Source organism: Dermacentor silvarum, chromosome 5, assembly GCF_013339745.2.
Source record: "Dermacentor silvarum isolate Dsil-2018 chromosome 5, BIME_Dsil_1.4, whole genome shotgun sequence".
Taxonomy (NCBI): domain Eukaryota; kingdom Metazoa; phylum Arthropoda; class Arachnida; order Ixodida; family Ixodidae; genus Dermacentor; species Dermacentor silvarum.
This window is the reverse complement of record NC_051158.1, coordinates 82,071,438-82,092,394: the sequence shown is the minus strand read 5'-3', so window position 1 is coordinate 82,092,394 and position 20,957 is coordinate 82,071,438. Positions and strand designations below refer to the sequence as shown.

The 20,957-nt window shown below is 44.5% G+C and overlaps 1 protein-coding gene across 1 annotated transcript; it reads left to right on the top strand.

The window, feature by feature from the left end:
- The first annotated feature begins 145 nt into the window (after positions 1-145).
- Positions 146-20,226, top strand: LOC119453542 (ankyrin repeat domain-containing protein 40). The gene is made up of 5 exons (XM_037715595.2): positions 146-413; positions 1,731-1,879; positions 7,273-7,470; positions 10,767-10,909; positions 12,151-20,226. Exons 1-5 carry the CDS (start codon positions 283-285, stop codon positions 12,472-12,474), a joined length of 945 nt encoding a protein of 314 aa, XP_037571523.1. The 5' UTR covers positions 146-282; the 3' UTR covers positions 12,475-20,226.
- Positions 20,227-20,957: the final 731 nt, after the last annotated feature.

Below are 20,957 nucleotides of genomic sequence, written 5' to 3'. Positions count from 1 at the left end.
TATGTGTAACACATACATACAATGTATTATATGTCTTAACTGGCTTCGCAGTAGGACAATCTATTGCAATCCTGCGACGCTGTAATTTCGCAGAAAACTTAAGAACTATTTTTTGCACGCGGAGGTTCAATGTGCAGCTGGTGCAGCGCAAGCGAAACAACATGTATCTGCTCGTATCGCGTTGAGCCATCAAATCCCGCTCGCCGGTCCCCTAGTGTTTTTGGCTCGCGTTCCTCTAATCAGACTGCCGCGACGGATTCCTTGACAGCCTGCATTCAGCGCATGGAGATAAACAAGGCGAAAATTCTCGAAGAGAAACTTCGAGAAGCGGCATGCTACGGCGACGAAGACAGCGTGATCGCGCTCATCGAGCGGAATGTGCGCGTTAACTCACAGCACGACATTAATGGATGGTGAGTTATCCACCGAGTGCGCAGTAATGTAATTCTCAGTTTGATGAGACTTCTAAATTTGTGCATAGGGAATGGTCGGAAATGAAAAAAAAAAAAAAAAAAAAGCCAGTAATTGCGGTCTCCTAAGAGGTGCGTCTTCAGCGCGATGCTTTCGTGCAGCGCCATGAAGCCGACCGCGTGTTTTGCAGGGGCGTCAACCTAACGTACGGTTATCGTAATTATTCCGCAATCAGGAGTTGATATATGTATTCGTTCGCTTGCATGTGTTTGCTCGGGCTGTGTTTTTTCATCTGCTTGTTTCATCCTAAAGTAATAAAGTGTACCTGATTTTTCTGGGGGTCTGTTGTTATGCAATGCACCTTTGCCACGTTACTTGCGTGTTGAGCAAAGAAGCTGCTCTGCATAGAGTGGGCGGGGAGCGCTAACATTTAAGTGCTAAGTAATGTTGCATACAAGTAAAACCGTGAACAGGCGGTTATGGTTATTTTTATTCGAATGCTGCAGGTTATGTAGGTTACTTTCTCAATCGTGACATATGCGCGATAAATGAGTTTGTTACCTTTGCTGTTGAGTAAGGATTATATAAACTTTAAATGTGATACTGTTTTCGTTATACTCGAACTGATGGCTATCTGTGCAACGTAGTAATTAGAGGTGCTGCTTATTGAGGAAAATTCTCACGTTAAATCACTCAAGGATTAAATTCGTGCACCCACCCCAACACATATGAAAGTATATGCTGTGTGTACTTTCAATATTGAAGTGATTGTTCGCATTAATTAACTGAAAACAGTACATTAAATATAGTTGCTGGTTATTTAGTAAAATTGTGACGTTACACAACTCAACAATTAAACTTGTGTGCTCACCTCAGTCTACATATGACAGCTATTCTTTATGTATGTACTTTCAATATTGAACTCATTGTTGGCATTAATTAACTGAAAAAAAAAAAACAGTACACGTAGGTCCATGGGTCCATGCTATACGATTGTGCTTAGTTTTTTTTTTTTCATTCCATCGTCTTTACAAAAGCACAAGCATGATATGTCATACATGCTGCCCATTTGAGAGCATGTTGTACTATTTTAGTAATTAAGTCTAATGTATTGAAGTATTCTACTTTGTACTCAACCAATCTTTTATAGTTTCTATTTAATCAATTTAAACATCTCATTATGAACAGTGAGATGTTTAAATCGATTAAATAGTAATTGCGACGTGCCAATTATAATCAGGCCTCAGCAAGGAAAAAACATTTGAAATGAAAAATCGAATAGTTCCTTCATTGTTTATAATTTGTCGCTATATATACAGGACACCACTGCACTGGGCTTGTAAGAGGGGACATGTTGCCACCGTGCGGTACCTGCTCAGCCAAGGTGCTGATCCCACCATAACGACATTCAAGGGAGAGACGCCAGCCGCACTTACTGACAATGAAGACATCAGAGCTTTGCTTGGAGGTGAGCCCTATGCACATACGATGGATCATAAATGTGCCACAGTATGGCCCACTCTTAAAGGCAACACACAGTTAGTATTCTACCAGCAATCAGCACTGACATAGGCTCAAAGTACCGCAGCCTAACGTTTCGTGTGCTATAAATATACACTCAATTGATTATATCGGGCAATCTCTCTCTCTCTTTTTTTTTTTCCAATAAAGGCAATGAAATTATCTAGTTATATTGCCTTCATTAGTGGTTAGGTGTTCCCTTTAACAGTGTGCCATACTGTACGTAGTCACAATCATATGAAGCCAGCAAACAATAAAACCAAGGAAAGCATAGAAAAATTTCTTTTTTTTTTCTTTTAAATGAAATGTAGAAATCGTAAAGTAAAGGTAAAATGAAAGTGGATGAAATAACAACTTGCAACAGGTGGGAACCAAACTCGCTTCTTCGCATTACGAGTGTGATGCTCTAACCAATTGATCTGCCACAGTGCCGCTTTCTCAATCACATTCTTGCGTATTATATGTGTGTACTAGGTCTAGCCCTGGAAGTGTTAGTTGGCACCAGAACTCTTGGTCATGGCAGTGGATGCAGAACATCCTTTCTACCGCAGGCGTCATGTAGCACATGAACTTGTGAGAAGGCGCTTGACCAATAAACCCTCGTATGCTACCTGACCTGAAGGCATCAAAGCTACCAGAGTCCGAGAGCCTCAGTACTGTACAACGAGATTTCGTGGCCGTAAATGGCCCTCATCATGGGCAGTAGGAAGAATTTCTGTGGTGCGCTGCAGTTTAACAATGTGCCATAATACACTATACTTCTTGGCAGTATAAGGGGTATGCACTGAACCTTGATCCGCAAGGCGGCGACAGCATCGCTGGGCAGCCGCGCCATATTTATGGTCGTCGGTTCGTCCGTGCGTCGCGGAAGTATTGGAGATCGCTATCGTCCATGCCGTCGTGGGGAGTTCGCATGCAGCAGTGTTTTGTGCGCGGAGCCGTGAGTGCGTATTACTATGTAGAAAGTACTTGAATTAGTGTATCTGCGTGCACGGAGAGACGATACGTGCTGCGATTGTACGCCAATGCAGCAGCGGCATAATGGTGAAGTGCGCGGTGTCGCCGTCTTCTTTTATGAGAAGCCACGGTGCGAGCAGCTTTTCATTGAATGACTGTGAATGACGAAGCTGCAAGTACAAACAGACAGCTGAAGCATCGAGATCTAAAAATTTGAATTCAATTTGAAAATTGTGGTAGGTGCAGATCGAGTTGGAGCACTTACTACTTTTCAAAATAAAACAATGTTAATGCTAATTTGTACAACGTCAATGAATGGCATTTACGGGGCTACGTAAATGCTGATGGTCATTAAAAAGGAAAGAAGTTACAAACACAATATACTTGTTTCTTTCGAAAGCTGCGTGTCTCTAACCAGCACTAAAACACATGCGCGGCATGCAGCGGTTGTGGAGGTCTAAAAAACCATTTGAAAAGAACTGCTGCAGCTAATCCCTCTCCGACCTCAACATCAAATTACCGCAGTTATGGGATGCACACACAATTCACACGGCTATTTCACAAAAAAAAGACAAGAAAAAACGCGAACAAAAATAAACGACGGATGCTTGCTCACCTTTCCGACAACAACGACAACAACAATTTGACGAACGGCTGCTGTACCCAGCCGCTCGTCAAATAATTATGGCCTTCCATGGATTTGTATGATTTTAGTTGCTCGCGCGACTTAAAACTTGTTCCATGCACAAGATAGTCCATGATGTCGGTGAAATCCACGCGAGGCAGCAGCCCGACAATGCGCTAAAGTTCAGCGTCTTTCAGCTCAAGGGTGGGTCGACGCTGCCGCACAAGCGCACTTTTTCTTCGTAGCGCAATCGCTCAGGTTTATCTAAACCGCGTGCGTATGCACTTAAGTGCATTATAATCACCGAACACACCAATTGACTATAACCAACCTTCCGCTGAATCGTCCGTTGTGCTACTGCCAGCGCCTAGGCCTAGGCCGCCTAAGGACGGCGACCGCCAACATGGTGGCAACCGTGGACGACGGTAGCGCTCCTCGCGGATGACATCAAGTGCATGCACCCTATACATGTCAAACCTCGTTATAACAAAATCACATCCCACACAAAAATATTGTTATATCCAGTATTCTTTATAAGCATATGTGTTACACGCTGATATCAGTGAGAAACATTGTACTTTTACTTTGTTATATGTCTGATAAATTATGTGTGCGTTGATTATATTGAGGTTGGACTGTAGTGCTAAAAATTCAATTATATAGCTTTTTCCATCCAAAGCACTGTCTGGCTAAGATAGATGTCATAGTGTGAGGCTATGGAATAGTTATGACCACCTACGTTTCTTTAACGTGCACCTAAATCTAAGTGCACAAGCGGTTTCACATTTTGTCTCTGTTGAAATGCAGCCACCTTGGCCAGGCGTTAAACCCTTCACTTTGCACTCAGCAGCAGAGTGTCATATGGGTAGAGCCACCATGGCAGACTCTAAAAGAAGTGTAGAACATTTGATAACTTTGCACATGAGTGACTGTAATTTGATCTGTCCACCTGTAGACAAATTTCACTGTAAACATATTTTTGCTGCTTTCACATTTGTTTTGCAAGTGGCCACATGGACCCTTCAGCTTGAGTAATGAAAGGAAACAGATGTTTGATTATCATGGCTACATAGCATGCTGTGCACAACTTGTATGCAAATGTCATGTTGTATATCATTTGCTAGAACATGCACATTATTTTACTTCCTTTGCATCTTCGTCTACTTTTGTTCGTGCTACTGATAAATAGTATGTTCAGTGAAAGGTTCTTCATAGTTGGTTCTTCATAGATGTGAAGTTGCGCTGCATAGCTCTGACAAGACATGAACGAAGCTGCAAGATCACACACACATGATGATTGCAGGGACTCACAGCTGTTTTACTCACATTCAGAAGGCAAAATATATAGGATATATGTTCATGAAAACTAATAAAAAACAAAAAATAAGGCAAGAGATGCGAAAAATGCGTGCTCCTTCAGAATCAGTACTGGTTCTTGCTTTTGTCTAGTCTAAGCAATACCCACCGTGGTGCCTTAGCGGCTATGGTGTTGCGCTGCTAAGCACAAGGTCGTGAGGTCAAATCCCAGATACGGCGGCCGCATTTCGATAGGTGCGAAATCTGTGCATTGGGTGCACATTAAAGTACACCAGGTGGTCAAAACTAATCCTGAGTCCCCGACTGCAGCATGCCTCATAATCAGATCGCAGTATTGGCACGTAAAATGCCAGAATTAATTATAGTTCAAGCAACATTATTTCCTAGTCAGTCAGTACTCTGGAAGGAATGCTAATGCATGTGCCAAATGCTCCGGACAACGTGCTGAAAGCCTTCCTGCTTTCATTATTTTTGCGCTCTGTAGCCTGCTTAAACAATACAGCATAACCACATTAGTGCAATAGATGGAAAGGTTCCTGGGTGACTGCAGTTGTTTACACAAATTGTTATGATGTTCCCCTGGGTGCCCATTGACAAATCAGCCAGTTTGGCTTATGTGTCATCGACCAGTTTGGTCGATGGAATATTTAATGAAAGCCTTCTCTCTGAAAATTCGAACAAAAATTGACTTAAGCTAATTAATACTTTAATTAGGATAATGGCCTCTTTGTCACTGTAGTTATCACTTGAGGACATCTTGTAATCAGTATCGAAGTCCTCTGAACTAGGCTTTAATTAAAGTACTTAAATTTCTCCATTGTTCAGAAGACACACAGGCGTTTTGCGCTGGTCCATCATGCTCGTAAACAGGAGACATGAGCAACACCGACTTATAAGCTTTGTCATGCCATTGGCTTGCCACAGACTCCGAGACTGCACAGCTTTTTCCTGAAGGCATTGTGTGGTCTCGTGAAAGGGCTCATGCCAGCCTGGCAAAATTCTTGTATGGGAAGGGCCTGGCGTCGCACGTAACAACACTGCGTGACTGAATGACAGCGCACAGCGCCGTGTTGTGAATTGCTGTTGCACATATATTACAGCAAAGCTGTATGTGGCTAGCCGATTCGTCCATATGTCGCCTGTACACCGAAAACTATCATCATCAATGGGTCGAGCGGCGACGGCGTCTTCCGCAGCTGGCTAATTGGTGCCCCTCGGCGCAACTGCGCAAACGCACTCGTGCCACTGCGTTCATCATCGTCATCTTCTTTTCTGTCGTCGTAATGGGGAGGCCGCGTTTACGGGGGTATGAGCCATTGCTTAGGGGGTATAAGCCATTCATTGTCTTACGTGACAGACAGATTTATATTTGAAGCAATTTAATTTCGAAAAATCCCAAGCGGCAATGCGACAACTGCGGGCATAACGTCAGTGACGTCGTTCTCTCCGTCGCAGCCGAACGTGTGTGTAGCCTCAATAAGAAACACAAGGACGTAACCAATAATTGAGAAAGACTTTAATAACCGTTGGGATTAACCCAGTGATAAACACTGGGGCCACATGTTTCAGCTTCGCTGGTTAACCATCTGTACGGAGTGCTTGAGCAGTGATTTTTTCGCTGTATTTTGATCACTCCTTTTTTTTTTATATTCATAGCCATGCATTTATAGTTATACCCCCTTTCCACTTTTTCCTATTTTCTTTACGTCTATTTTATTGTAACTTTCCTCTCCCCAATCTTTTCTCTTAGCCTGTAGATTTCCCATGGCCGTGGTCTAGTTCAGGTGTCCACTAGGGAGTGTGACAGTTACAATGCCCACAGCCTGTCATTTTCTTCCTCCTTTCGTCCTTAATACAATAAGCCACCACTACTACTACTATAGAAGCCTACAGATGTTTTTTCCTTCACGGATCATCTCCGGAAATACAGGGAATGTGCGGGAAGTGTGACACAGCTTTACTTGGGTACGAGCAAGGGTGTGCATTGATGCCGATGCATATATACTTAGGTATGGCAATTGAAGGGTAAAGGGCTCGTCAATGTGTTGCATGGCTAGTGTGCAGAGGGTTAGGTTATGCAAGAGAGCGCGACAGCCACATTAGGAGTGCAAGGCTGCTAGAAGAGAAGCCCCGCATATTCTTTCTGATTTTCAACCTATAACTTAAGTTACACAGACTATAGTGCAAGAATATCTAGTGCTTTTCTGTCAAAGCCTACAAATAGCAAATTGGTAATGGAGATTGGAGTATGTAATGTAAAAGGTAATTAGGTATGGGGGAGGCTACTAATCCAGCCCCTCAATCGCTGTGTAGTTGATGTTCCTGCAGTCCACAGAACCTAAGAAATGGGTCCTTTTTTTTTTCTTTTTTTTTTCCGGTTGCAACAGTATTTGATACCACCTTGCCAGAAAGCCCTTTATGCCTGTGTTTCTACCACGCAGAGGTTGGACAGGGCGATGCAGCCAGCTCCACTCCATCGTTGCCGATCACCCCCCACTTTCTGAGTCACCCAACCATCGAGTACAAGGTGGACCTCTCGGAACTCACGCGGAGCACCAGAAACGTCGATGCAGACCTTCCGGGAAAGCACAGCCTGCCCCACGACAATGGCCAGTCAGATTATTCTAGCGGCCATCAAGGTACAGCACCACTATGATTCAAGTGACTGGTTGGGAGTGCAGCAGCAGATGCCTGTCAAACGGAACATGTGTACACTCTTTGACAAAGGCATGCGGGCTGCATTGCCTATGACCGCCAGGCTGACTGCAGGCTGTCTGAAGGGATGCTAAAGAGAAATATTAAGCCAAGTTAGATCAACAGATTATTTGCCTAGAAGTGTGCCACTGTTTTCTGTGTGCCAATATATGACTTTGTTGCATCGGAAATTGCCACCAATGCTGCTGTACCTAATTTTAAATCACCCATACCAAAACGTATGAGTTGACGTAATTCATGATCTCCCTCCATGCCACTCTCTGTTAATCTGCCAGCGCTGACATCACATGAGAAGTCCAAAATCACTTCAATTTTCAGTTTTCGTCATTTTCTCGCCCACAAAAGCTCTGTTCTCACTGCGAATGGCAAATTTGGTATTACAGAAACTTACTGATTTGATCTAGCTCAACCTAATATTTTCCTTTAGTGTCCCTTTAAGGGCGTTCCTGCTGTATGCCATAAGTTTCAACTCCCAGGGGAATGAAAAGAACTCTCTTACTCACCGTCCAGGGGTCTGGAGTGTCGGAGTGCCACGGGAACCACACAACACAGCTGAATGACGTATATGGTGGAGACACAGAGCAGCCCATACGCTTTTGACAAAGGCTGTACATGTGCCAGTGAATTGCCTTGGCATAGTCTCCCTTTCTATCATTGTCTTCACTATTCCTTACTTGATAGTGTAAATTAGTGCTGCTAAGCTGACAGACACATTAACACGAAATGCATGCGGACCTTGCACTGTGTACGTTTTCCACTTAAAGTGTCAGTGTCTCTGTGTGTGTCACCTGAGTAGTGCAACAAGGCGCAACTTGCATCATCGAGTCATGCCAAGCCAGCTACCGTATAAACGGGAATATAGGTCAAGATCTTTCCCTGAAAAAAAAAGGGGGGGTTAAAGTGGGGGGGGGGGGGGTCGCCCTCATCTTATAAACGAACTTTAGCTCATTGTGAGTTGTCATCTGGCCAAGTCAAGGTCAGGGGTGAACCTATACTGTGGACTGACCTATATTCCTGTTTATACTGTATGCTATGTTTCATACATAGCAAGCAACACTACGAAGGCTACAGAGATTTCTCACACTGCTTGCTTCTGTGGCCAAAATATGGTGCGTCATACATGAAAAAAAAAATATATATATATATATGGGGTATGCACCATTTAATTCGATGTAAAATAAAGTCTCATGCATATAAGTTGCAAAGTATTATTTATTTATTACCGAAAAGGCATCAAAGATCTGAACCTATTTACTACCAAACAAGCAGAGTGACATGTTTCTGTGACCAGCGGCCACAGCGCATCTCTTGCGCTCGCGACCAAAACGTAGTGCGCTGCCTACAGCAAACACAAATGTGAACATGTAGTATGTTATTTGATGTAAACATGCATCCACAAGTTGTAGTTGTGATGTATGAAGTAGTTATTCTGCAGAAAACATTGCGGATCACAAAAAGAACTGCACTGCAAAATGCGCGGAGTGCACCATCTATGACCGCATTGCCTGCAGTCTACAGCCTTCTATGGCTTGCATTGCCCTCTCTGTATGAAATGAGCCCCTGTTGAAGCACTTATAATTGTTGTTAGTGCCCCCCCCCCCCCCCTCACCTCACTTATGCATCGCTGTGGCAGGACTCGTTTCACCTCATGGAGTGGAGAAGAGCCGATTGCTTGTCAGGTAGAAACGATACCCATGTCTAGATGTAATAGCGCAGTAAAATCACCCGCTCTGTTTCTTTATTCTTCCTCCTTCCTAAGTCTTTCTTTCCTTGTAGCGCTAATATGTATTCATAAGTATTAGCTCAGCAGGCCATGGTGCATCTTCACAGCTGGGGCAGGCACTTTGCTGCTCGTGCTCTTTGGGAATGGTGAGGAGGTTATTTGGGCCACAAAATCGGGACAGTCCCTCTCCTCATTTCTTTTCAGCATACTTTACACTATCGTGGTGTGATTTGTGTCACTTGTCTGCAGGCATTGCTAGTGCTAGCTGCAACGGAGCACTGCTTGCCTTCGACAGTGGTCTTCTTCTACTGGTTTAGGCCTTGATCGTGGTGTTTTGCCTCGTACATCGGTGTAGTTGTACAGTCCTGTTCAATATGAGCTGCAACGCAGTGCCTATGGTCAGAGGCACTCGAAGACTGCATGGTGGTGTCAACATGTATTTCATAAATACTAGTAATTGGAACAGTGTTTAGTTCTTTCATTTCTTATGTGTCAGTGCCATCGTGTAGTCTCGGAGTCCCTCGGACCTCTGGCACCGTGTTCAGTTCACATTGAATGCAACTGTAAGTAGACAATGCATCTATGTAAATGCCCTACCTCGTAGCAGTGTTACTCTGTGTTGGTGCAGTCTTCTTTGTCTGTGCACCTGCCAATCACAGCTGTGCAATGTGTAATGATTGATGGCATGTTCATCGCCACTAAACCACTGGAGTGCCTCGTTTCTGTGGCTATGCAGTTCACAAAGAAACTAGGATCAAACGGAACAGACTGGTGCAGGCAGGCAGTCAGATGGCAGGGAACTTCAATGATAAAGTTCTTTGTGTTGAGTGAGCTTATGCCTGCAATAGGCAAGTACAACTAGGCTGCAATGGCACTGATAGCACACTCAGTCAGTGGTCATCGGATGAAATGAGTTATCTTACAGTTAGCACGGACTTATAGGCAAGGGCCTAACCAGTAGGAGGGGGGGGGGGGAGTGCACACCGGGCACAGCCCCCCCCCCCTCACCCCTGAAATTTCTATGTAGCAGGATGTCGCCTGCCCAACCACCTTTCTTCCCTCCCTCCCTCCCCCCGTCCGTGGTTAAGTGAGTGCCCCTGCCCCCTCCCCCCGAAAAAAGTTCCTGGCCGACGCCACTGTGTATAAGGCATCATCGTACATTCTAGATCAGCGAGTGCGAGAACTTGAGAATTCACATTGCGCATCAGTGACCTAACATATTTCATTCTATAGTACCTTCAAGTGTTGTCATTTATTTATTTATTCTTTGCTGAGTGTTGTTTAGTTTGCCCATATATCTGCCTCAACAGGCGGGCTTCCATCAAACACTCGATTATGCTGTCATCAAGCAGACATTACAGATGCATTGAGTTACTTTTCCCCTCATGAAAAACTATACCATAACAAGTTGTCTTCCCGTATCTGACTGAGTAACCAGGTTTCTTAGCCATGTGATGCGGCAAGTGCTGAGGCGAGATATTTCTTTTACACCGACAGAAGAGACAGACCTTGTGCTCAAAGTGAGGATTGCATACCTTGATGATCCGGACTTCATCGAGGTAGAGCTTCAAAGGACAGAGCTGACATTTGCCAACCTCCTGCGTACCTGCTGCGATGAACTGGGTGCTGATTTGAAACGGGTCAGTTATTATCGCATTTCTTAGTTATTAACTGGCCTGCGATAGCAATCTTTTTGCTTGCTTTCATGGAAACGTCAGAACAAGCATTTCTTTTTATGTCAAAACTAAGAAGGAAGAAAGCTCACATTCCCATATTCCTCATGCCTTACAGCATACATTCTTAAAGGTCTGATGTTTGCTATCATTATGTGCAGGTATCTTTTCACTCGCAAGAGTCAGCTACGTGCAAGTTCTTTGCCACTTGCTGGTTTCTCTGTGGCTGTCACATGAATTAGCTAGTGCAGCACGACTTTCACAGAGGGTGCCTCATTACTGTCTATAGCTGTCGTAATGGCCAGGATGTTCAATCACACCATAACAGCTAGCACCATGACATGGAAGCCAGCATACATGAGATTGCACAAAGATAGGCTTTACAACACGCGAGGGGGCCATATGTGACAGAGAGGGTAACACTTGGCATGCAGCTTGCTGAATAGATGTGCACGCATCTTCTTGGGCAGCACGGCTAGTGGCACACATCGTGTGCAGAAAGCAGTGCCGAGTTTTTACTCGGCAAACTCATTTGCACTGCCCAATCATCTGCCTCTTTTGGCGGTTGTTGACTTTCCTCAACACCATTCTTGTTATTCTGATAGACAACCGGATAATCTCCTAGGTATGTGTATTACATGACTTGCCCACTCCTCTCCGTCCTCATAATTGAAACTAGAATCTCATTCATTTATGTTCGAACTACTCTTTCATACGGTCATCTTTATATCTCGCGATGTCAGCTTTAATGCTTTCTTTCAATTATCTTTGGATATGCTACACTAGCCAGCCTGTCAAGCAACGAGTGCGGCATCTATGTCGACCTAATTCGGATGTTTTAAAGGCTTGTTTAAAGGCTATAATCTGCAATATTTCAGTCACATTTGCACAATACGTGTAGGTTTATTGATAAGAAAGCTTGTATTCAGCCATGTTATTTCAATTTGAAAGTTTCATGCTAAATTTCTTCCCTGCTGCTTGTTGTTATGAAGCTGTGTGCCACACTTCCATTTCTATTATCCCAGAATGAATATACACTCTGCACAGAAAATGCGTTCCTGATGCTGGAGCATGCAGAGCATTAAAAACTTGAGCATGTGTTTGATCACCTCTTCCAAATGGCTTGAAAGAGAACCTGCAATTGTAATGCCGTGACATCTGTGATCTCACCTCATCTATTCTGCCAATGTTCCTTGCACCGCGCACAGGTGCGCAAGCTTCGCAAGCTGCCCAACACCATCCTTCGCAAGGACAAGGAGGTGCAGAGGCTCTCCGACTACCAGGAGCTCGAACTGGTGTTGGACAACATCCAGCCAAAGCCGCAGCCAAGCACAAATCCAGCTCTGCCCACCGTCTCGGGTGGGAATGCGAGCGTTGCTCTAAACCCCGTCGTTCACCTCGCTGGCCTCCTCTCGGGCGCCGGCTACAACTCGCCACCGGGATACCTGCCCAATGGTAGTGGAGGGACGACGCCGGCTCAGAATGCATTTGCCAAGTCGGCTTACTGTGTGAATGGAACCATCCTCTACTGAACGGACGGATGCATGCAGCATATAGCTTGGCATCAGCCTGCTCCACGAGTGATATTCTCGGCCAATCGCTTTCGGGGGTATCGCTTTCAGCAGATGCGAATTGGTTAAGCCAGCGGGCAGAACACGCATCGCTTCAGTGAGGCATTGCATTTGACGAAATCACGCAACACTGAGTTTCCCTAAAAAGTGTTCAACCAAAAATATAGCTTCATACCTAAAGCTTTCCTTACGCAAGTACACCTTGCGATTGACCAGTGTATGAGCACAATTTAATGACGTGCTGGCTAGTGCTTGTACGCAAACACTTCGAGAGGGGTGGCAGTGTGATATCGACGACACCATCTAGTCACGACTGAACAGCATTCGTGTGCTGACTAATGATGGCACTTAATCTCACTGCCAAGAGCACTGGCTAGTCGTGATTGGCATGCATTTGTGCGCTGCCTTATAATAATGATTTCTGTGATGGCAAAGGCACAAGCCAGTCACAGCTTACGGCACCTGCATGCTGGCTAATCGTGGCAATAAATTCGATGGTCGAGGCACTGGTCAGTCACAACAGGCGTGCACTCCTGCATTGACTTATCAGACTAAATGATGTGATAGTGAGGGCAACGACCGACAGCATCACAATTTTCCCCTGCTTTTCCAATGGCCAGTCGCAACAGCTTGGAACATGATAGCTGAGGCACTAGCCAATCGCAAGTTGCGTATAAGAAGCTTTCTTTACGCGGCCATGGCCGTCGAGGCTGGCCATCTCGGCACATATTCAAAGTGAACAGCCACCAAGTCTTGTCCAGTTGATGATGCATGCTACGGCAGCTTTGCCCTCATTTCAGCATGGCCAAAACAGTCTTCGTTTGCATGCGTGAAAAAAATGTTGTCCGAGCGATGGTGAAAACCATATTTGAGATATGTTAACACAACGGAGTTGCAATCGACCTTGCCGCCACATTAACTTTCAGAAATGCACTCACTATTTTTTTTTCTTCCTTTCTGTCGCTGACAGGATCAAAGTGTGCTCTACAGGACAGCAGCCTTACCATGATCTCAGATAACTAGCAAAGTAATGTGCTGCAGTTTGCTTCAGTAAGTTGGGTCTCCAAATATTTTCGGCGAACTCTAGAAGCCCGAAAATCAGAGTAGCCTGCTGTCCAAAACACAGTCAAGTTTGTTGCCGAAAAAGCACGTACAGGTTGCACATAACTACACGCGGCACTCACTCACTGATGCTTCTCCTTGTGTTAGTAGCTTTTTGAGGCACTGAAAGATTTAGGGCTTGAGATGTGCTTCCGCATATCGCCTTACAACTTTCCCGCAGACCTGTTCAGAAGAATGGTACTGCGAGACTCGAAGTCTCAAGTGGGCATAATATTTTCAACTAAACGTTTTGGCCAGCTATGCTCAAACTTCTACACGCACAATGTTTACGCTGTGCCATTTGATATGAGAAGTTATCTGTAATGCATGGGGTTCCTTGTTTGTTTTTCCGTCGTATCTTTTAAATACTTTTAATGTAAAGTTTCATCTTGTGCTCTATGTGAATTTAAAACATTTTCAAGCTTTATGCAGTGGACCTAATCGCAGCTTTAACGACCACAGGCTATGTGTGGGAAGAGATACTGGGCACGATATTGTTCAAGGACAATGGAATTGACATTAAGTTAGCTTAAGGTGCAGCATGTATAAATTTTCACGAAGCAGTTTTGTCTTCATCACACAATATATGAGCAAAGCTTTTCTTTTTGATGTCCCGAAATCACCCCCTCGTACCACGTTTGGGGTTCACATGATATGGATTATTATAGTTAATTCATTTTGTTTCACGTTCACGTACGTTTTGTCCCCAGCATGTTGACCGAGACCTTTGTGGGATTTTCCCTTTCAGCCAACTCTATGCTGGAATGTGGCAGAAAGCTTGCTCAACCTCGAACTCTGTTCATATTAATGAGAGCACAGACTGTGGGACAGCAACACGAACATGAAAACAACAATAAAAGCACTCACTCACAACTGATACCGACTCGGTTGTGACCGAGTGCCTTCACGTTTGTGTCCTGCAGTTTGTCCTCATGTCATTGCAATGAGCGGAACCCAGCTAGTCCAACTGGTAGTTTCCCAAACATAAAAGGCGACAGTATAGAGAAATATAATTTGAGCAGTACTGGTAAATTACCCTCCTGCAATACCAAAAAAAAGTTACTCGTATCGTGAGTAGGGGCTTTGTAAGCCGGAAAAGTAGTAAATAAAAGGACGCTTTGGCGTTCTCGCATCAGCTCGCCAGAACGTTGTAGAGTTTGACAGCGTGTGTTCGGACCTATTCAAGTTTCTATTTTGAAAGATGGACTACATTTTATACTAAAACAGTGAAAGTCCGAACTTTGAAAGTTTCAAGAACTTCCGCAGAGCGACAACGGCCCAAATGTGGAAAAGTGCATTGAAATTTGTGATGCCACGCTGACACCACCGCTAGGGTAACAGCGCAAAATTCAACAAATGGAGCCAGCTTAGCTCGTTATCGCGTCGTGGAGTTTGCCGGCACCTGCATTGGCCTGGTTAAGTTTTCTATCTGTAAAGGCGGACTCAACTGCTATTCCAAGAAAGCAAGAAAGACGCAACTTGCAAAGAAGCAATGAGAAAGTGTGGTTTAAGAGTGTTAGCACACTTCCTAAACCTCAGTTTTCAGCAGCGTTCGATTCTTGTTATCTTTCTTTTCTTTTTTATATTGTGCAAATAATAATTGTACGAAGGTATGCCAAACCTCGTGTGGGCCTATATCCACAATGGCTAGCAATGGGTTAATGTTGAAGCATATTATTGACAATGTTATTACTGCTATACTACAAATACAGAATATGCAGAAAGTTATTTGTGAAGTGAGTGCTGTGTACCTATAAAAATTTCCTCACAGACCTATTAAAATTATGCATTAGTTTAATGTTATTGGGTATAAAATTCCATGTGACAGCAACCTCGAATTCCATTAACCTCCACCAGTATGTTTCTGCAACTGGTAAAATGATATAACTCTTATAACGTATGCATGGCTTGACGGTTTGAAAGTACGTAATTAAATTGCCAGGCACTGTTTTCACTTTAAACTAAGCCATTTATGACTGGGCAAGACTATTTTTTTGTTCGAAATAAGCTCCTCACTTGTCTATACATTTCAAGGCAGGCTGCAAGTGCTTTACACAGTACAGCATGAAAACATGCTGGCCTTTCTGTGTTCGTGCCACCGTTTTGACCCATGACTGCTTGCTGCTCTCACGTGATAGGTTGTGATCCCAGATTCCAGGCATATCTTCTGCCATGCTGCATGTTTTTGATTGTACATAAACCACACTAGCGACTTATTTTGTACATAGCATATCAGAGGTCAAACTATGCGTGTTATTAATTCTTGCTTGTGATGTTTTGATGTGTGTGTTTTGATGGACGTTTCAAGCTAACCACGCGGTTGGCTTTTGTATGCTGTTTACTTGTAAAACTGATGTGGGCCATTGCGTTCACCTTTCTCAGGAGCACTGACGATGACGTCACGACTAACGTTATGTGACGTGCTGCGTTTGACTTAGTTTGCTCTGTCTAGCCCAAAGTTGGCGCATAGCTACTTACAGTGATATATGCAGGTCTTTAACTTCTTCAAGGACGCGACAGTGGTATCCTGAATGCACTCTGGGCAGCTACCAGAAGAGCTTAATTTTGCATAGAGAATTTAGTTTCCATGCCTCAGTCTTCCAGAAGGCTGAATGAACCATGAGGTTGTCAGGCATGGTCCTTTTCAAGGCTGTGGCCAGAGCTGTATATCCTTTCAGGGAGAGTTCAGTGGAGCACTTTGTCGTGGTAAAAGTCTCACAACTATCTCCGAGTAGTCTGATGGCTTTGTAGTCGCTACTGCCTGTACTGCTTCAGAACGCACGTCGCCTCTTACCACTGCTCTGTGCAGATGGTGACATTTAACATTGCTCTGTGGTCGTCTAGTCGCAGTGGTCAGGTACAGGAGTACTCCGGTATGTTGGCCGAAGACAGCTTCCAAGCAGAAGTTCCATATGGAAGATGCAAAACTCAATGACGATGACTGTCTCATAGCAACAGCTATGCATTCATCACTTGAGGTTCTTTCCTTTTTCAAACTAATGCTCATTTCAGCTAGTCACTGGGAAGAACCAACATTACATAACTTCATTCAACGTGGCATATTTTTATGATAACCAGTTAGCCTCTCTATACGGACATTTTTTTTTTACATGGCAGATAAGTTGACACCTCTTCTGCCGCTTTCTTACAAACGGACTGCACGACTGACTTCATTTTACTTTTTTTTTACTTTTCTCTGCAAAGTTGTCTACTGTGTGTACAAACGTTATTCACTTTTGCCACAGCAAGAGATAAGTTGCCTGCATTTGCATTCTCACTTCTTGGCCTTGCTGGGCTTCGCTTTCATTGTAAGCTATTGTGTTGTGAGCTCTTTGTGTGCTGTCTCCAATATTTGCACAGAAAAGTGCCTTTCTTGACGTTATTGTGCTTTTATTTTCCAACCGCCGTGTTCCTAGCTGTTGTCGGTGCGTGACGTAGTGCAATGCAAGCTCTGTGTTATGCTAACAGCATTCCTTGCTGTATTTGTAAACTCGTCTTTTTGTCAAGAAGGTATCATTAGCTGTAGGTACCATGTAGCTGTCAAGTTTGGTCCAGCCTTTTATAACTTCGCAAAAGTTTTTCACACTTTGAAAAAATATATATCAATGACATCCGCATGAGAGCTGTACAACAGGCATAACGAATCAAACTCGAAGTGCAACAACAAATCTGCTGATACTGCTCTGTCTGGTAGCACAACACAGCACAAAATAACAGACTGGAAAGGATCACGGAGGTGTTTTTTAAACCCGGCCGCCAGCTGCAAGCGTTTTAGTCACACATAACTCTCTTTATGTGTCCCTTTAATGTGGCCAGTGCCACCTGAAAAATAATATTGTGTCAACAAAACATCGTAGTAATCACGGTTGGACCATTCTTGAAGATGCTAGTGTACATTTGTTGGCTAAGTAGACAATACATTGTAGCTGTCGAGCCTTGTGGAGAAATTGCGCCTTTTTCACGATGACCCAGAGTTTGTGAAGGGCTGTGTAAGTGCAACGTGTCTGTTTGTTATAAAAGAAGCAGGAGCAGATCGTGCAACCTTTGTACGTGTTCTCATTCAAATGATGCGTAGGGATGCAGCCGACAGTGAAGCAATTATCCTAGCAGGTGAAAAGAAGTGATTTCGTACTAGCATCAGCTGTTAGTTTCGCTTTTGCTTCTAGGGACCAAAACAAATGATCGATGACTGTAAGCACCGAGTCTTCTGAAAAAGGGTGCTTAGCGCACCTCTGTGTATCTAATGTCTCCATGAATAATGTGATGTTGCTCCGTACGAAATACGGCAAAACCCTTGATAACGCGCATTATGAATGTTTCGTGCCACTTGATTTTGTCGGATCACACCCGGCAATTATTCGTGCATGTTTTGAGCTTCGTAGTGTAGTAGTCAAACAGTTTGATAGGGCTGGTATGCTGCACTTGACTCACGGTGTGATGCAAGTGCTTAGCTCTAGAAAAAAAGTAGATTGCTGACATCTGCTTTGTAGGCGGTCAAATGGCAACCACATAAAACCTTGTTTCTGATGCATTTTGAATGTGGCATCACATGGAATTGTTGCTTGCATTTCGTGCTGTGAAATGGTTGTGCTGAAATCAATGCTAAAATAACTCTTAGAAATGGCTGAATATTATGGAAAGCAGGCTGGTAGCTAGACCTTGGTCTAGCTGCCAGCTAGATCATGAAAACATGCCAGCTAGACCATGAAAATATGTTTTCATTATATTCTATATTTGCTTAGATATACGTGTTGGTGTCGACAAAAAAACATTCACGATCGGGTCAGTGTGAAAGAAGTGCAAACAAATACAGTAAAAGCTCGATGATACGATCACGGCTAATACGAATTTCCGGATGATACGAATTTTTCTGTGGTCCCGGCCGAGCCCCATTACTTTGCAACGTGCTAGAGAACGGTTGTTACGAATCGATTTTCAGCCTGCGTCGGTTGATACGAATAAACGCCGCCCCACCGACGGCCGCGAAAGAGAACAGCGCGCAGTCACGCGCTTTCTCTCCTCTTTTGGTGCGGAGGCGCGGCGCCGGACAGCGCGGACTGCGCGACTGGGCGCGAAGAGTTTGAAGCGGTGGCGCTTCAAGAAATAAATGCTTTTTACGTACACGTGCCTGAGTGAGTTCACCTCTGACTCTTTAATTTAGCTACAGTCGAATCTCGTTAATTCGAACACGCTTACTTCGAACATACCGCGTACCGACAATGCTCTTAGCAGCGCGCCAAATAACGCGGCGGCGCCTCCGACCGGCATTGCTCCGACACCGCCATAGAGCAAAAGCTCAGGAGAGACCCCTCAATGCCGCGCGCGAAGGAACGGAAAAAAAAAAAAAAAAGAACCCGCGGCGGAAATTTTCCCCTCTCTCAAATTGCAAGGTCGCCGTTTCTGCATCGCGCCGGAACAAGTGTGTACGTGCCGACTAGAGTGTTCTAGACAACCGTATTCTAACACACACTAGTGCCGACGTCTCAGCCACGCGGATAAAATGGCAGTGAACCTTTCTCCTCTATTTTCTAGTCACATGTTGACCTTGCACGCTGCGGCAGCAGCGCAGAGGGAAGCAGCGGCGGAAGCACAGTCGGGCCAATGTAACTGCCACGCCCGCAAACGCTCGCTTCCCGATAACGGCAGACAACGAAACTTCAGGGGGCGGCTAAAATAAGCTGGCGCCAGCACGGCGGCGGGCGCGCACGGAGATGTGCGCACAAAGTCGAAGGTGAGAGAGCTACGAGGGCGTTGAGAGGGAGGGCGAGGGGAGCCACCGAAGCGGCGGAGTTGACGCGGCCATATCCGCTTCCCTGCCGCTCTCCTCCCTCACCTTCGACGGTCTCCGCGCGCACCCGTGTGCCGGCGCCGCCCGCTCGCTCCCTGAAGCTTCGTTTTCTGTCGTTATCGGGAAGCGACCGTTAGCCGGCGTGGGCAGTTTCGTGGCCTGCGCTTGCTATGCGCTTGCGCGCCGCGATATTTCACGACTCGTTGAGTAGCACTGACAATTGGGCGAGTTGGTACGGATGCATGGTTTCAGAACGGCGCAACAAGGAAGACGACAGACGAAAGTTCGTGTGTTCTTTCGTCTGTCGTCTTCCTTGTTGCGCCGTTCTGAAACCATTTCACGACTCGCACCGTTCGTGCATCGTGCTATGGTGCACGAATACTTCAAAAATACGTCCTTTTAATTCGAACAATTTTGCGGGCCCCTTCGAGTTCGAATTATCGAGATTCGACAGTAGTTTTAATTGTGTTTCGATGATACGAATTTCGGCTAATACGAATATTTTTCGTGACCCCGTGAGATTCGTATCATCGAGCTTTTACTGTAATGCCAAAGTGCAGCCTGTGAGCAGTGCTACATTACAAAGACGCACTTGGCATTATCGTGAACACAAAACCATGCAACACTACTATGTGATGGTAGTGGTGATGGCACTCTTCATAAGGTCATCATGCAGAATCAGCACGCTGGTTGTTCTATGTTTCAGGCCAGCCTAGCCAAGCCACTGGCCAAAATATGCGTATACATCCCAAATGTGCAGTTTTGTACATTGGATCAAAGATGTTTGTAAAATTAACATCACAGTAAAATGTTGTAGTATCAGGCCAGTTGGTGCAGATTGGCTTCAACTAAAACTGCGAGACGGAGTAACGACGGGGACCAGCAGTCATCCCTGTCATTGCTGTGTCTTGCTTTGTTTATATTGCATTGAATACTTTTGCTTGACACCATTGCAAGTTTATCTTGCTGAGTATTCAATGTTTGTGCTACAAGAATACTTATCTTGAGCTGCGAGCAAACAAATGTTGTCTATATTGTAAGCTCTGTCACATAAATTATAGTCTCTTTTCAAATGATAGCAACTGTGGATTTGTAGATAAGACTGATCTCAGGGCACTATTGTTTAGGCCTCACAGAGTGGAGGGAGGAGAAAACAATGCATGTGCACTGTAAACAGTTGTCAACAATGCTGAGTGCTTGCATTGTTTGTCACCTTCTTCATATTTTGCTGCAGTTTCATTACTGTAATACTTTCATTCTTTGTTGTCAGTTCTAACGCAAATGATTCTGCCATTCCAGGCTGGGTTAGAGTGACATTTAAGGGATGCAGGAAGTGAGGAGTGGCTTAAACTAGCCTTATCAGTGCAGCAAATTGCTGGCGTAAATAAATTGGCTGTTCTCAAATTCACACTAAAAGAAAAAGCCTTGTGAGAAATCTGCCGCTGCTCATATATAAGAATAAAGTAATGTCGGGTGTTTTAAGAAATAACTGTCCCACTGTGTCACCTTTAACTTATCACTTTTATGCATCCCTTCTGGGTACCACTAGAGATGA

Excerpts from the sequence above, each read along its gene's own strand:
- LOC119453542 (XM_037715595.2), top strand. The coding sequence starts at position 283 with ATGGAGATAAACAAGGCGAAAATTCTCGAAGAGAAACTTCGAGAAGCG. Across the intron at positions 414-1,730 it reads CAGCACGACATTAATGGATG|GACACCACTGCACTGGGCTT; the intron begins GTGAGTTATCCA and ends CTATATATACAG. Across the intron at positions 7,471-10,766 it reads TTATTCTAGCGGCCATCAAG|AAGAGACAGACCTTGTGCTC; the intron begins GTACAGCACCAC and ends TTACACCGACAG.